The 18553-nt window shown below is 36.1% G+C and overlaps 1 protein-coding gene and 1 long non-coding RNA gene across 2 annotated transcripts; both read left to right on the plus strand.

Annotated features, from left to right (window-relative positions):
* The first annotated feature begins 1296 nt into the window (after positions 1–1296).
* LOC121392568 lies at positions 1297–9034 on the plus strand. The gene is made up of 3 exons (XR_005960519.1): positions 1297–1481; positions 4170–4298; positions 8919–9034. It is a non-coding gene; the product is annotated as an uncharacterized LOC121392568 (long non-coding RNA).
* A 634-nt stretch (positions 9035–9668) lies between these two features.
* Positions 9669–17889, plus strand: LOC121392567 (multiple epidermal growth factor-like domains protein 10). Its single transcript, XM_041523723.1, has 7 exons — positions 9669–9681; positions 10595–10738; positions 12810–12923; positions 14454–14600; positions 15434–15577; positions 17017–17178; positions 17774–17889. Exons 1-7 carry the CDS (start codon positions 9669–9671, stop codon positions 17887–17889), a joined length of 840 nt encoding a protein of 279 aa, XP_041379657.1.
* The last annotated feature ends 664 nt before the right edge of the window (positions 17890–18553 follow it).

An 18553-nucleotide genomic window follows, 5' to 3' on the forward strand; every position in this document is an offset into this window, starting at 1 on the left:
TTGGGTCATTAGACAATGCTGTGTATACGGCTGCTGTGTATATGCCACTTCTATGTTAAGTGAAAAACATGGCGACTTCCATTACTGTTGTTTCTATGGAATTCTTCTTTGTACGTTATATTTAGCACGATGGACCTGAGCGCATAAAGATCAAAGTACAAAGATGGCCACGTTTTAAACAATGTTTTTTTTTTAATAAATGAAGTGGATCGGCGAACAGGCGATAAGCCTATAGACTTGCGTCTGCACGAGATGATGTTACATACTGCATACATTTCAATGAACGACATAAAACATAACATTACAAAACTATCATTTCAGTCATTACATACAAACTACAAATACTGGGTTGGGTTTAAACATACAGTACACATATCTGAACTAAGCCAAGGACTGGCGCACATATATCTACATACATGAACTACATGATGCATAATTAGAAATTTAGAATGAAACGTGCAAAAGGTGTACCAGATTAAAGGGACATTCCTGAGTTTGTTGCACTTTTTAAGATGTTATCGACTAACAGAGACTGTTTAATGATTGTAGTTACATATCAAACATATTTTTCTGCATAAATTATTAGTGGCTATAAATTAAACGTGTTTCTGATCGTTCTAATATTTGTACTATGTTAAATTTCATCTATTTCCTAAAATATTTTTTTTTCGTACGTACGAAATTATTTGAAAACAAAATCCAGTTTGGGCTTATTACAAATATTAAGACGACCAGAAAAGCATTGAATATACAGACACTGATATTCTAAGCAAGAAAATATATTTAATATGTAAGTTTAATCGTAGAAATATTTTATTAGTCCAAAACATCTTGCAATGCAGCAAACTCAAGAATGTCCCTTTAATATCATAACAGCATAGTAGAACATACATAATTTATAAACTAAATCGCTTTGATAAGATAATGAAATTGTGGATATATTGTATTATATTTAGGTTCAATTCGGATGGATAATCCTTGCTTCCAAATAGCATTGTTTTAATATCAAACCGCTATAGTAAAACACACAAAACATGGCTGGGTGAATATGATCATACATAGGATAACAGAACACAGCGTGGACTGTATCGTAAAAAGAATGGCCACAGCTATAATAAATAGACAGTGCACATTAAAATAGGAGAAGCGGTTAGAACGGTCGTAAACTGTTAAAAAGGCCTTGAGTATTTTATTATAGGTTATTATTATTATTATTATTATTATTATTATTATTATTATTGTTGTTGTTGTTGTTGTTGTTGTTGTTATTATTTCAGATAATTTAGCGTTGAACAAACCTGCCTCCCAGAGTTCTCACTATAAATTGTACACATCACCTCCATCAAATGGTGTTGACGGGGACTACACTGAGACGACATCGTGTATACTCATTGATGTATATCAAACTAACTCTTTTTGGGAAGTGGATCTGGGAGAACCACATTATATACACGAAGTGACTGTTCACTTCAGGACGGATTGTAAGTAGATATAACACATTTAAATACTGATGCATTCAGACACACACACGCGCGCGCGCACACATACACAGAAACACACATATACAGAAACACACACACACACACACACATTCAATCACACTCACAAACACATATACATACTCTCTCTCTCTCTCACACACACACACACAGACACGCACACACACATACATGCTCTCTCTCTCTCTCTCTCTCTCTCTCTCTCTCTCTCTCTCTCTCTCTCTCTCTCTCTCTCTCTCTCTCTCTCTCTCTCTCACACACACAACTGAGTACACATGAATACTTTTAGGTGTCGCAATATATACTACACTATTTGAACTGCCTTTTTGCTAAAACATACTAGGTCACGTGACCGTATATTCTCAAAAGTATGACTATTTTTGGCCAACACGCCGTATAATAAACTAGATGTAAAAAGCTATTAAATGATCTACGATGTAGCGGTATGACGTTTGGCACCAGTTTTTAGAAAAAAAAAGTTTGGCAAGTTCGGAGCGTTTTTATGTGAAACGTTTATGTGGTAAATATATAAGTTTCATGATTATTGGAATTAAAAGATCATTTACCATCATTTAAAAGGGACATTCTTGAGCTTTAGGCGATTGTTAAGATGAAAAAAAGTTCGTTTTATTTAACGACGCCACTAGAGCACATTGATTTTTTTTTCTTATCATCGGTTATTGGACGTCAAACATATGGTCATTCTGACACTGTTTTTTATAGGAAAGCCGCTGTCGCCACATAGGCTAGTCTTTTACGACAGACAGCAAGGATAGCACAAACCATGGCCTTGGTTGAACCAGTTATGGATCACTGGTCGGTGCAAGTGGTTTACACCAACCCAATGAGCCTTGCGGAGCACTCACTCAGGGTTTGGGGTCGGTATCTGGATAAAAAATCCCATGCCTCGACTGGGATCCGAACCCAGTACCTACCAGCCTGTAGACCGATGACCTAACCACGACGCCACCGAGACCGGTTTGTTAAGATGATGTCAATCAACAAATACATTTTAATAACTGTAATCACATGTTAAATATAATTGTTTCTACATAAAATATTAGTGACTCTGTATTAAACGTGTTTCTGATCGTCCTAACGGTTGTACTAGGTCAAACATAATTTTATTTCCTAATATATATTGTTTTCGTACGTACGAAATTATTGGGATACTAAATCCAGTTTTGGCTACTTATAAATATTATGACGACCAGAAACACACCAAATATACAAACACTGATATTCTAAACAAGAAAATATATTTAATATGAAGGTTTAATCATGGAAATAGTGTGTTAGTCAGAAACATCTTACAATACAGTAAACTCAGGAATTTCCCTTTAACATCTAAGCTCATCACAAAAAGAAGCACAATTAAGAGATATCACCAATTATTTGTAAATATGGAATTTGTATGTCATTTCCCTAAAAACGTGACCACATGTGGCCATCACACCAGGACCTGTCATGTCATAAACTAGACATACTAAGCTTTCTAAGGAGCTATAATATAGTCATATGACTTTAGGGGGCATGAACCTTCATTTTTCAGCCACGTTTTGCTATTAACATCGATATATTGTCATTCTGGGTACAACTTCTGATATGTGTCAAAGATTTGGTCCAGGAATGTGGTCAGTAATGTGATTATTTACGTTTATATTTACAGACCCATATCGCAGGAATGGTGTTCATGTGTACAGTTCTTTAACAGTAAACCAGACTAACACAGGTCATCTGTGTGGTGCAGCAACGATAGTTAGCCCGGATGTAAAACGTATTACATGTGACACCACGACTCAGTACATCACACTGTACCAGGGGACTGACAACGACGACTTAGACAACAGCTTAAAGAAAAAACATTACGTTGACACGGCAATGGATTTTTGTGAAGTTGAAGTATTCAGTGAGTTAATCTGGTCATAAACTACAGACTGAAATAAATAATATGTGAATGCATAACGGGCATCAGCTATACAGTCCTCGTCTTAACGACTACACTTGAACATGCATACTAATATTTTAAGATATTAAGACCAAGTTGAAATTGCTTCTAGTTGACAGAAGTTGCAAGATTCAACACACTATGTAAAGTGGTTTAATACAAATTTAAGGTATTATGTTTTCGATATTTGAAAACATTTATTCTAAATACTATCCAAACAAAAAAACACAAAAAAAACACAATACGATAAACCAGAAGAAAACACCCTAAACATAAAAAAAACCCACAAAAAGACCACCAACAAAGACATTAAAAAACAAAAACAATTTTGATACCACAACATGTCGACAAATAATGACAAATATGATTTTGTATGGAGTGTTTGTAAATATAGTTTAGCTTAGTTGTTTGTTTGTTTTTGTTTTTGTTGTTTGTTTGTTTTTTTGTTGATTTTTTTTTTTTTTTTGGGGGGGGGGGGGGGGGGTATATGTAAAAGTCTATAACTACATACTGTTTGTAGAAATACGCATTTTATATTAAAAGTATATTGTTAATAGAAATTATATGGCTAAAATACTTTAATTTTTCATATTCGAAAGTATGTGATGCAATTAATATTTGATAATCTAATCAACGATCGACTGAACTGAAAAAAAATAACAACAGAAAATAAAACCACAAACAATAGGTATATTTAACGAATTCAGTTTTTGCATCTTCAGTTTGTGACGCTGGCACATTTGGAGATGACTGCATCGAGTTCTGCCACTGTCACGGTCAACCGTGTAACTATGTAACTGGAGAGTGTGTGGATGGATGTAAACAGAACTGGACTGGAACACAGTGTAATGGTATGAAAACAACCACATCAACATAGTGTATGATCTAAGAACTACGCAATACTCTATATGGCCTCAGACCACAATTAATTTCGCTATATGTTTCTATATAGCCTTAGTGGTTATAACATTTTTATTAATATCAGCAGGCCCGTGAAGTTTTGTATGTACCTTTGCCTGCATGGGGGACACGTACCCTGAAAAGGACAACCCCTGTTGTCCAGCTCTTTCTCCCAGCATATTGGTTTAAACAGACACACCCTCTAAACCAGGCCGGAGTACACTCATTTTACACTAAAAGCACTACTTTTGCATGGGCCGGAATTACCACAAACAAGTCTTCAATGTCAGCAAGTTACACATGTTTACAAACTACATACTATCCCCTGTCACTTTAGTCAAACAGTTGCCACTTCATAGCTGTCTGCCATGAAATAATCACAGTCAAACAGCAGACTACTTGCGCGGTCAGATTTCCGGATTTTGGACAACCAAATGGGAAGATAACTGTAATCTGAGGCCATATTCTAATTCACTCTGTATATAGCGCGAAATTTGATTAGCTAATCAAATCCATTTGTGGCAGTAAAACCAGCATTAAAGGTAGGGTCAACTCAAACAAGAGCCTTATGCGTTGGAAAGATGCATACCCTGACCACCAACACATACTGACACTTGAACAAATAAAAAACGCGTAATTTTAGAATTAATAAAAAAAACATGATTATTCCTGCTAACTGGGGGCAGCCATTTTGTTTCGTTTTTGAACATCCGGTGGTATAGCTTGGGGCGAAGTGACGTCAGGTCCGTCCATCTCCTCTATACACAGTGTAAACAAACGCTCTAATTTAAGACAAGGCGCTTCGCTTTCATCAACATGAATTGTGAAACAACATAAATGAATTGATTGTATAATAAACTATTTAACTAAATATATTTCAATTTGCATCAATAGAACGAAATGAAGTTATAGTATTTTTCTTTTTAAAAAAATCAAAATAATAAAATGCATATTATTAGGCCTATTGGTAGGGTACGTTCGAGCAAAAACGACCACTCACGATACCCAAGTGATACTTTTATTTTCTTTGAGACGACGTAATTGGTCAGTTTTATGATTTTAGATGGGAAAGTCTACTTAAGCAAGGGTTTTACAGAATTACGTACAGTAATAACGCACGGCGGCTGGTAATGTCCATCACGAACAGAGGGGTATCCGTGCGGTTATAACACAATACCCTGTGATCTTAATAAAAAAAAAGGCACGTCTTTTTAGTGCGTCTAGACACAGTGTCTGGGGACCGTCTAAATATATACCTGCCAATCAGGAACCACAGGTACAGGCCACGGAAAGAAAATACCAATTAACCAAGAAAACACTCCGATTATTATTTCAATACATGGGTTAATTTATGTACAAAGCATAATAGAGTTATTTCAACACTTTGACAATGGTGGTTTATTTTGTATTGAAAACTAGTATATACTGACACACAATGAACACGCAAAACAGATATATTTCAATATTTTGTTGTGATTAATGAACCCTATATTTATTGGACTTAAAATAACAATTTATGAGAGGAAGCCATTGATTGGTACTTTTGTCTGGGTTTTAATCCTGGTTTTGTTCTCGTTACACATACAATAGCAGAAACACACAAAATGGTGTGAAATACGTTCATTACATGCTCAATCATGCTGCATGCAATGCACGTGAAATGCCAGTATGTGGACACATAAAAGTCATGTAACGGTGTCATATTCCTCGTCACATTAAGAATGCCACGACTCAGAGAAGAACAAAGGGAGCGAGCGTTGGGCATGGTTCAATGGGGGACTTCGCAGAGCCAAGTTGCTAGGACCTTCAGATTCCATCCATCAACTATTGAACAACTTGTTGAACGTCATCAACAGACAGGGAGTGTCCGTGATCGACCTCGACCTGGTCAACGGTCCGTTACGACCCCACGCCAAGATCGGCAGATTCGACGACACCACCTCCGTGACCGGTTCAGAACTGCGACGATGACAGCAAGCAACACGATACGACGTCATGAAGGCCTATCCATCCGATGACGGTCATCCGTCGACTCAGAACGGCTGGACTCAGATGCAGACGCCCGTACAACGGTAACATCATGACACCGCGACATCGTGCTGCGAGACTACAGTTTGCTCTCCAGAATGGTAATCATCCACCAGCCTTTTACCGGAGCATTGTTTTCTCAGATGAGTCCCGTTTCTCTGTCTCCTTTGCCGATGGAAGAGCACGTGTGTACAGGAGACTCCATGAACGGTACGCTGACGGATGTGTGAGGGAACGTGATCGGTTTGGCGGCGGTTGTCTGATGGTATGGGGGGGGGGAGGGGGCAATCATCTGTGATTCCAGGAGTGATCTCATCATTGTCCACGATGCCCTTACAGCCCAGCGTTATGTTGACGTTATTCTAAGACCAGTTCTCCAGCCACTTTTGCGCCGTCACCGAAGACCAGGAGGTCCCCTTCTGTTTCAACAAGACAATGCCCGTCCACATACTGCAATAATTGCCCAGGCATTCCTGCATCAAGCCGGTATCACCGTTATGAACTGGCCCGCCGTTTCACCGGATTTGAACCCAATTGAACACATGTGGAATGAGTTAGGACGTCGTGTACGTCACCGCCAGCCACCACCGCGTAACATCGCTGAGCTTGCACAGGCGTTGCAGGAGGAATGGAGGAACATTCCTGTGGCTTATTTGAGACGTTTGTGTCAATCCTTTCCCCGTCGTCTTCACCATGCTCACGGGTCAATGGTGGACACATCAGATACTGACCTTGATATGGGGGGGGGGGGGGGGGGTTGAACTTTTCGATTACGAATGCAACTCGATTACTGATGATAACTGGCCATGTGTCCATGTGAATGTATCTTATGAATGCCAGTCATTAATGTCATATTACATTATCCATCAATTCATTAATAGTTTGTCGTTATTTGCAATGAGAAGTTGTTTTTTGCGTTTTCATTGTGTGTCAGTATATAATTGTTACTGGCTTACTGGGATGGCTAGTATTACAGAACATTGCGATGCATCCGCAAAAATCAGGTATGTTTTGTTTCTTCAGATCGAATGAATGAATGAATGAATGAATGAATGTTTAACGACACCCCAGCACGAAAAATACATCGGCTATTGGGTGTCAAACTATGGTAATGCAAATAAATAAAGTGATGATCAACATCAATATAAAAATTCAAGGTTTAAACAAAAACAGTGTAAAGAACTGTGCAAAAATACAAATACAAATATCACAGAATTTTACGGACACCGAATTTTACTCTAAACTTCAATTTGTGCTGTATTGGCCATTCTCAAAGAGAATGTTACACCCCTGCACCACGATGAGGTTACAGCACGCGCAGGGGCTTCAGATCGAAGACCAATTCCTGACGTGACACGTTAGTTATTACGTAACCACCAGCTCGCCAGAGGGCGTATTCACTAGGATGGTACAAAATGGCTGCGCCCGTTATATATAATAGCCGTCACATTTAACCGTTTTATTAATTAACTATAAGATTATACTTGTTGATATTAAGCAATAATGTGCATTAAATATCGTTGAATATGCATATGCCTTAATTGTCCCCTCCTTTAACGTGTTGGAAATTTGGGGGATTCCCCAAGAGCCTAATTACATATTCATACGCTATTTGTTGCTGTTTAGTTGGATGTACATACTTTTAAATTACCAAAGTTGAATCTTTTTCTGAAGCAAAATGTATGCCCCCTTACATTTAATGACGTAAACGCTCTTTATAAAAATGTGTTTGACGCTGACAGGAATGTGGAAGTAAGTAACTGCGATTAGTTTCCACATGGTTCAACATAGCTCAGATTTGCATGTGAAATATGACGTCACGACTTGAAAAACGTTAGTAGTGATAATCGTTTTGTTTATTCGGAACAAAACCCCTATTTAAACGACTTTTGAAAAAGATTGCGATGGCAGACCCAGCATTAAACGTCCGTAAATGTGTAAATACAATGTAGTTATCACCCAATTATAAACTACAGTGTGACTGGGAAAAAAATATTTGTAATTAATTATAAGGAATATTATATCTTGTACAAACATACATCAAAATGTTAGTAACAAAAACTGTAAGAGAGTTACAAGTACGACTTCGAAACATACCTTTGTGTTCGAAATATCAACACTTGTTGAATTAACATTTTCATTGCTTTTTTCATTCAAGTCTAATCAATTATATGTACGAGTGTTTCTCTATGTTATCTTCTAATCAGTTATAAGTCCGCTTTTTCTGTGTTATTTTCTAATCAGTTATATGTACGAGTGTTTCTCAGTTATCTTCTAATCGGTTGTATGCACGAGCGTTTCTTTGTTGTCTTCTAATCAGTTATATATCCGAGTGTTTCTCTGTTATCTTCTAATCAGTTATATTTACGAATTTGTTTTTCTAATGGGTTACATGTACGGATATCTATCTGTGTTATCATCAAATCAGTTATATGTGCGAGTGTTTATCTGTGTTATCATCTAATCAGTTATATGCACGAGTGTTTATCTGTATTATATTCTAATCAGCTAAATGAACGAGTGTTCCCTGATGTTATTTTCAGTTTGTGATTCTGATCACTATGGCTCACTGTGCAGTGTTAGCTGCTCCAACAGACACTGTGATCAGACTAACGGAATATCCAGGTGTGACAAAATAACAGGGCGATGTGACACTGAGTGTGAACCAGGTTGGACTGGACCAGATTGTACACAGAGTAAGATCAGTATTACGTTCATAAGCACCATATTATCTTATATCAATATTTTCCTGACTTCTTAAAAAGTGATTTTAATAATCGTTCGTTTACAATTATCAACATTTTCACGAGCGTAAAAACAGGAGTGGTTAGGCTAATACCAATGTACTATTTTATACCAAAAACGGTTCTTTTCTACTTGATGTTTAATATAACCATCGTTCTATTTATAATCATTGTTTGTAGTCTAACTATTACTATCTACATTATAAAAAATTTGAGTGGCGCAGAGCTTTGTTATGAAAATAATAATCATTTGAGAAACATTGCATCAAATAACGCTGGTCAGTACAGCACACAACTTTCTGCACCGCCTGTAGGACCTTCATGTTCCTTGATTTCAGAATATGAAAAACAAATTTAAAAACCTGTTCACTCTTTACTTCTAAATTCGCCGGTGGTGCAGGGTGAACTGACCTTTCTCGAACATCTGATATCACCTTTGTTTTGAAAGTGATTCATGAGTGCATGCCATCACAGCTATATATTTCCAATAAGCTCAGTCCTGTGCTAGCTTTGATTTAGTAAACTAGTCCTAGAGTGTCAGTCTTCCACATGACGGTCCAAAGTATGTATTGTCAAATAAAGGATCTCCTCGGAAGTGGCTGTCCTCCTATAAAGACGACACTGCATAGAGATTCATGGAATCAACCACTAGTTTGCCAAATACCTATTCCACTCTGTATTGCAGAGTTACGGTCTTCACTGTAGAAACAGATTTTGACATTCAGATTTAGCACGTATTGGAGAAGTACACCGCACATGCAATTTGTGCAGCTACGTTAAGTCACAATAATCGGCAAACAGCATAATGGTACTCATGAACATAATTTATGTACTATCTCTTTGAAATCGAAATAAAACAATAAAAGCTAAGTGGGGCTTAGCTCATTTGTAAGTACACACACATTTTGTCCCGAGGGTTGGAATTGCCTTATCTATACCTCACAACGGTGATTGAATTTTTGTCTTGCCCATTTAATTTCAATAACAAACATTAATTTTGTAAGGTACAATTTGTTTATTGTATAACGATTCTTAAACATTTTACCTACAAACTTGTTTAATCATACGCGGGGGAAATATAGACCACCTTATGCAACGACATAAAAATGTAACAACTTACCAATAAATATAAAGTTGAAACTATTAATTTGTTTAAATGTTTTTAAAACAATGATATAACGTGAAATGGCAAACTGAATTCTGAAAATCATGAGTTATGACGTCAGTCGTTGTAAAGCATGATTTATGACGTCACGACGTATGTAGAAATCGTCTAGCCCTAGGGTAAGACAGAGTTTTCTAGCACCTTGCAAAAGCTGGATAACCCTGTCCAGTGGGCAAGTCATATATATATATATATATATATATCATTTCACTGTTTTCAATATTATAGAATGTGAAATATCACAGCTGTTTTGCAGTTTATTGTTAATATTATATAATATAAAACAACAGAACTATTGTTAATATTACAGAATGTCCAAATGGTAGATATGGCAAAGGTTGTAAAACTTCCTGCGCAAACAGACATTGTCTTGGAAACTCGCCATGTGATCACTTGACCGGGGAATGTGTCGTTGGCTGTGATCGAGGATATGAAACACCTGACTGCTCTACGAGTACGTATGCTAAATCAAACATCTATGATTGAGGCAAAATTGTCACAAATTATTTCAATTATATGGCAAGAACCAATTTTAATTAAATACAAAAAATTAGTATATATTTTATTGTTGGTTTAGTCAAACGTTTTTAACTGAAAGAGTGACTGAGTTACAACATTTCAATTATTTGACAATAGCTAATATATAAGTAAATAAATGCACTAATGAGCAAATAAATAAATAAACAAATAAATAAATAATTGAGGATGTATTTTATTGTTTTTTGTATAATGAATTTTATTTTACCTAAACCGGCATAGTTACAGTTACATGATATCAGTTACCTGCACCGGCCTTTTTCACTAACTAATCCACTGCCTGGACAGACAGCCCAGATAACTGAGGTGTGTGCCAGGACAGCGTGAATGAACCTTAATTGGATATAAGCACGACAATAAGTTGGAATTAATTAATGAATGAAGTTGCGTGTGGGCTTGGACATTAATTGGATATAGGCACGTCAAATATGTATGAGTAAGTATGTACGTTACATCTATCACACTGTATTGCTATTTTCAGACTAAAGATATTAAATTGTATGATACTGTATTGATAGTTTTAGACTGTAAAGACATCTATCACAGTGTATTAATATTTTCACTCTGTAAAGACATCTATCACACCTAATTAATGTTTTCGGACTGTAAAGATACCTTTTATACTGTACTAATATGTTCAGATTGTAAAGACACCTGTCACACTACTAATGTTTCAGATTATACAGAAATATATCATACTGTGTTTTCGTAGACTGTAAATATATATATCACACTGTATTGATATTTTCAGCCTGTACATATATCTATGACACTGAATTCAAGTTCTTAGATTATAACGATATCTACCCAGACTGTATTGATATCAGCTTGTAACTATATATATATATATATATATATATATATATATATATATATATATATATATAGAGAGAGAGAGAGAGAGAGAGAGAGAGAGAGAGAGAGAGAGAGAGAGAGAGAGAGAGAGAGACAGAGAGAGAGAGAGAGAGAGAGGTTATTATTAGTGTTTTTCAGTATCGTCAATATCACATATTAAGAATCAATATTGTATTATGCGAGCCTCTTTATCGTATAATCTCAAGCTTAATACAACGTGTTTTTGTAAACTGTACACACAACGTTAATTCTAGTCCGCCATTACTAGATATTCAAATGACGTAAGAATATGTGTTGCGATGTATTTTTGAATGGAAGTGACGTCAAACTCGCATGACGTCATTTTGGATGTCCTTACATCAAAATAAAGTAGGGCTTAACGTTGTTTCTTTTCTGAACGCTGGACAGCTTTCAATGTAAAATTGCTATTGAAGTGTTTTTATTTGACGAATATGAATGCATATGTCAATTTTGGAGTGTCACCCTAATATGGTTGTTTAAATGTGAATAAACCTAGTGCCGTGACCTCGATTAATTTACATCTAATTTGCAAAGTTATCAAATTCTTAAAGTATGTGATCTGAAAAATATCACATACTTTGATTGCACTGAAAATGTAATATATTATATGATAAATAAATAAATAAATAAATAAATATATATATATATATATATATATATATATATATATATATATATATATATATATATATATATATATATATATATATATATATCATTGCATTGATATTCTCAGATTGTAAAGATAATATCTGCCTACACTGTATTGATATTGTTAGACTGTAAATACATCTATCACACTGTATTGATATTTTCAGATCGTAAAGTCTTATATCATAACATTGTTGCATTCCCGTTCCAACTTACATTATGGTTGTGACATAAATTCATACCTAGAACGCAGAATTAACATATCATGAATAATATAGCCCAAAGCACACACTAATGATAATTCACACAGACAAAGAACAAGTGATAAATTTAGATATTCTTTAATTAAAAATAAAATATTAATGATATAAACTTCCCACATGGGATTATAGTTTAATTAACTGGCATTTATGTGTATGTCAATATTCACCAACGAATGTCCAAAAGATAACGAATTCCAGAATCCGGATACGGCGACGTCAGTCTTCATCTCACTGGCACAGCTCCTGTCGTCCTTTCATCCCTGTTGTTGATAACCTGGCTTGCTTCCGACCTGTCACCGTATGCTGAACCACGTTCGTGTCCCGTTTATATATACTATCTCAGTGCACGACCTTTAACCTCAAATCTCTTCATAATCAATCACGAGATTTGATTTATAAACCAATCAAATCATTTCCCATATATCACTGAAGACACACTGGTGCTCCTATTAACAACAGCGAAAACTACGAACACAGAACTCCCGAAGTGTTATTTCCCTTGTCTAACCACGCTACGATTTATTTCCTGTCCACGAGGTAGACCGTATTTTTCATACATTGTGGTAGACCGTATTATTCATACATTTTTACACACCCCTTTTCCATTTCTAACATAATAACAATGTCCTAACTAATCATATAACAGTCCATTACACAGTTCAATAATATCCAACGCAGTTCATGAATATCCAACGCAGTTCATGAATATCCAACGCAGGGATCCGAATTTCACACATCGATATCCGTCACGCAGTCCAACATGAATTACACTCCTCCGAATTTCACACGTCGATGTCCGCCACGCAGTCCAACATAAATTATACATACACTATGCCAGAATAGCACAACACTATCTTCATATTTTCAGATTGTAAACGTTCCTATGGTTTCAGCTGTAGTATGCCTTGCAGCTCTCGGAAATGTTATGGAAATTACGAATGTGGCCGATTTACGGAAACTGCAGAGACGGATGTCTAGATGGGTTTGAGTTACCAGACTGTACAACTGGTATATTTTCTTCTTATTTTCGTTCATTCTAATCATGACTGTTGAGTCCTAAACAGGCTGGGTTTACAGAGTAAACGATTCTACACGACATCAGTATGCTTGTGGACATCATATTTTTTATTTAGAAAAAAAACAAATCCATTACATATAGTATCTTACTCCTTTACACAACTCATGTTTTATTATTTGACTAAACACATTATATAGATTAAAGAATTGAAAATTAATATAAAGAAATACTCATAGGAACACAAATGCTCATTGCTGTACTTTGTCTAATGAGATAAGACTATTTGTATTACTTTCCTGACAGTCTGTTCCCTTCCATCCATTGTCACATGACCGCCTTACGTCACATGGTGATTTCCCTGTTGTTTCGTTACAATGTCCACTGGGCAGTTTTCAAAAGGTACTATTTGTCGCCATGTACATCTTCTGCCAGGGACACGTAAGCAGGTCATATCTGATATCTAATTTGTTGGTGCTGACTGCAATCCTGGAGGAAGTGGGTTGTTGTTTCTTTTCCCTGTCCACATAGGCACGTTGCTGTATTCGAGAGCGTATGAATACTACTTAATCGTTTGCATTAGATTTGGCCCTGGTACCTAACGTTAAAACAATGACCATGAAAGTAAAAGGCACAAATCATACTACTAATTGATGGTTCTAAAGCATTATCTTTAACGATTGTCTATTATTTCTTTTACGTTCATCGGAGTATGAACAAAAACAAATATGTGAATCGGCGATTGGAATGTCCTTAAATTGTAATCAATATAACGGAAATTTTATTAGAATAATAATTCTATAGTATTGTATTTTATTCACACATAGCATGTCGTGCTGGTACGTTTGGTGCTGGGTGTAAGTTAAACTGCAGTGAACGACACTGTGATGGAGACAGTACGACGTGTGATGCTCAAAGTGGAACATGTAGAAATGGCTGTAAGCCAGGATGGAAGAAACCAAGTTGTATGGAACGTAAGAGAACCCAGGGTTTCTGCCAGAGGGTAAAACGGGTATCGCGCAATACCCAATTTTTTTTATTTATTAAGTTAACATTTTGACAAAATTAATGACTCTTTATCATTATTGTATGATTTTCTTAACCCTAACCCTAAATGTAACCCATTTTCCATAGCGCCATACCCAAAAACGTCTTTCTGGCAGAAACACTGGAACCATATGTTATAATAATGATATATATGTTGTAATATTTTGATAAAATGCAATTTCCAGTTATGTATTAAGTATATGTTTTAATTCTTACCTGCATTGTAATTTCTAGTTATATAATAATTATATGTTGTAATTCGTTAAAAGAATGTACTTTCCAGTTACATAATAATTATATGTTGATGAAAGTTTATTTCCAGTTAAACCTGTGAAGACGCATACGAAGTGTAAAATTAAACTAGTTGGACATATAAGGTTGCTTTGCATGCGTACTTGAGTTGTAATAACTAAAGTTTTATTGACAGATATTTGCCATTTAATAATATACTGTAGAACACTATCCGGAGCTGTTTCGCTCGTAGGTTCAAACACCCTCAGTCTACGCATTGGGTTTCCCCTATCATATCTAGTGCGCCATGACTGGTATACCAAAGACCGTAGTATGCACTGTTGTGTTTGTTAACAAATGCATATAAAAGAGTCCTTGTTGCTATTGGATAAATGGAATATGCTTGATGGAAGACTATTTGACATGATTATCAAGTGACTGTTTTAGTCTTTTGGATTCCTCTGCATACAGAGTTGTGTTTGGTCACACAAACTCCGAATTAGTATTTAACATTGAATGTTTTTGCTAGCATGTGGCACTGGTCTGTACGGCGCCGATTGTTTGTCTATCTGCACAAGAAGACACTGTCTGACTAAAGCGGCGAGTTGTGATCACGTGACTGGTTCATGTGGAGGAAAGTGTGAACACACCTGGCGAGGAGAAGACTGTACTGGTTTGTTCTTTTTGTTGTAATTTATGGGTAAACTCAAATGTGTCCAGGATGGTAGTCGATTGTACTGTTAGGTTAATATTTATATGTCATGTTCTGAATGGCATATATAACGACAGGGACAACTTAAAATAAGTTCGTCATAGTCAATTTGCTACAAAAGGGATCTGATGCATTGGCATGTAAATATATAGTAAATAAAGCTAAAAGATATCTGTGTAGGTAGGTAGGTATTATGTATGTTACGTATCTATGCATTATGTATGTTACGTATGTTACGTATGTTATGTGTATATGTATGTATGTATGTATGTCTGTATGTATGCATGTATGTATCCATGCATGCATGCAATGTATGTATGCATGCACGTATGTATGTGTGTATATGAACCTGTATATGTATATGCATATGATATCTATTTATGTATATATTGATTACCAAACATTGATGAACACATTATCATGAAATTCATAAATGTAATCTCATTTTAAATAACGGCAAAACACTGCAACAGCCAAGGTAGCCAGTTACATCTGAATTGTTATCAATACACATACTAAAAGCACAGCTGCTCAAGCAATCCATTTACCTTGGTTGTTCACACACCTTTTATAATAATGAATAGAGGAACGTTACGAATGAGAATGGGTATGATAAATTATTTGTAAAAATGTGCATGGTATACAAATCGTTTAACAGACAACCACGTTTGCTGTAGTGGTTCATGAGTGCCTGTTGTACTGTCTTTCTATAAATATTTCTCATTCTCAATCTACAGAAATTTATATTTTAAAATATTGTCCCGAGTTCGCTTTCAGTGTAGGATATATCCAGTTAACAAAGAAATTTTAATGACTAAAATTAAAACTTAAATATATGTTATTGTTTTGAATATACATGTATATATTCAAGGGGTTTTAGTCATTCGAAATTTTGTATTATCTGAAACTTCATTTTACTTGCCATTAAATGTTATCTATTTGTACGTAATTATTAGCAAATAAAAGATTATTTTGGATATACAAACATTAGGACAACAAACACGATATATATATATATATATATATATATATATATATATATATATATATATATATATATATATATATATATACAAAACACTGATATACAACACAAGAAATTGTATTCAGTGTGTAATTGTCATTAAAGAGCATAACATTTCCATATACTTACTTTTTATGACCGATGTGTGTTTTGGTGCTGGGCTGTCGTTAAACACCCATTCATTCGTTCATTCATTCATTCATTCATTCATTCCATTCATTCGTTCATTCATTCATTCATTCATTCATTCATTCATTCATTAGTTGGAAAGGTAACTGGTAATGTTAAAGAGCATGTCCTAAGTTAGAACATGGTCTTTACCATTACCAGTTTGGTTACTTTGATTTCACCTACTTGTGTTCTCCGTATCACACAGGGTGTGATGGAAAATACGGCAGAGATTGCAGCTATTCCTGCAGTGGCAGGAAGTGTAGAGACCTCTCAGCGCCATGTCATCACGTGACTGGATCTTGCAATGGACTGTGTGTTTCTGGTTGGCAAGGAATAGCTTGCAATGTGAGTGTGACCGTGTCTACAGGTAGGTCCATCACTTCTGTTATTTGATGAAATAGTGCATTTTTAGCTGTTCTTGCTGGTAGAAATGTTGCGTTTGATGTCATGCGATGCGATGTGATGTTATGTATGTGCGCGTGTCCGTTTTACTGACTCTCTCTCTCTCTCTCTCTCTCTCTCTCTCTCTCTCTCTCTCTCTCTCTCTCTCTCTCTCTCTCTCTCTCTCTTTTTATCTGTGTATGTGTCTACTGATACCATATTAATTCCTTAACAAGACCCACTACACACTCCTGACATATATCCATTAACTATGCACTTGGAAAAACATTAAGCGTTGACTTCTATGTTGGCCATAAGGTTTGAAAACCTGTGCCTGATCTCAAATCTCGGGCATAGAAACCAGAATATATGCTATGTCCTAAAACGTTATTATATTTTCGATAAATAAGAACAGACAACAATAATGATATTTTAGGCAGTGGAACTCATAATATTGGGGCACATTTTATTGTGTGCCGTAGACTGTTGTAGCTGGTAGGTTGTTGCTATAAGGATCTATTTGGCCCAGCATGATTCATTATGACTAGATTGCCCATAACATGCCTGCTGTCTCCATGTAGATGTCTTGTGCGTTCCTGGGGTTGGTGGTCCAATGATGATTCCTGCTTTTCTAGACGTCTACTGGTGGGACAAGCTTCTGTATATTAGGTTCCTTAGTGTCCTAAATGAGTTCTAGCGGACTGAGATCTGGACTCGCTTTGGGCCAAGAGAGGCCGTGATGGCGTTCTGTTGTAGGAGTTATCTTACCTGCTGAAAAGAGTGTGGTATCGCGTGTAGATAGATCTGCTAGTCAGTGTGGTTACCAGAATGTTTTTCAACGATCGGATCCAGGATTTGACACCTGCACCTTTCTCTCGAGAGATTCCCCAAAATCAAGGACCACTGTCGGGTGAGTGTTAGCGCGGATACCCATTGTGGTTGCTGTTTTTGTTTTGCCTCCAGACCGAAATACGTCCACAAGATCAATCTACGTCTCCCAAACACCATGCCAGATGATGGCATAGGATGTTTGGCCATGCTCCTTATCCAAAAACCATGGAAATGTAGCCAATGTAGGCTGTATCGAAAATAAAGGCTTTAAAAAAACTACAGCGATGATAACCGACCCTTGTACTGTGCTTCAGTTTGTTTCTATATTAGATTCGGATATTATCTTCCATCTTTTCGTTCTCCATGAGATCTGTTTGAAGGTTTTTCTAGCTGATGTTGAACGTGGTATTCCACCTTTTATATTTGCTTGCACCCCTCCCCAATATGGATCCCCTCAATATAAGACATTGGTTACGACAATGAAAACTAGGGTGATTTAAAGACCAGTTTGTAATACACGTAGTAGTTAG

Source organism: Gigantopelta aegis, unplaced genomic scaffold (assembly GCF_016097555.1).
Source record: "Gigantopelta aegis isolate Gae_Host unplaced genomic scaffold, Gae_host_genome ctg4088_pilon_pilon:::debris, whole genome shotgun sequence".
NCBI classification, from domain to species: Eukaryota; Metazoa; Mollusca; class Gastropoda; order Neomphalida; family Peltospiridae; genus Gigantopelta; species Gigantopelta aegis.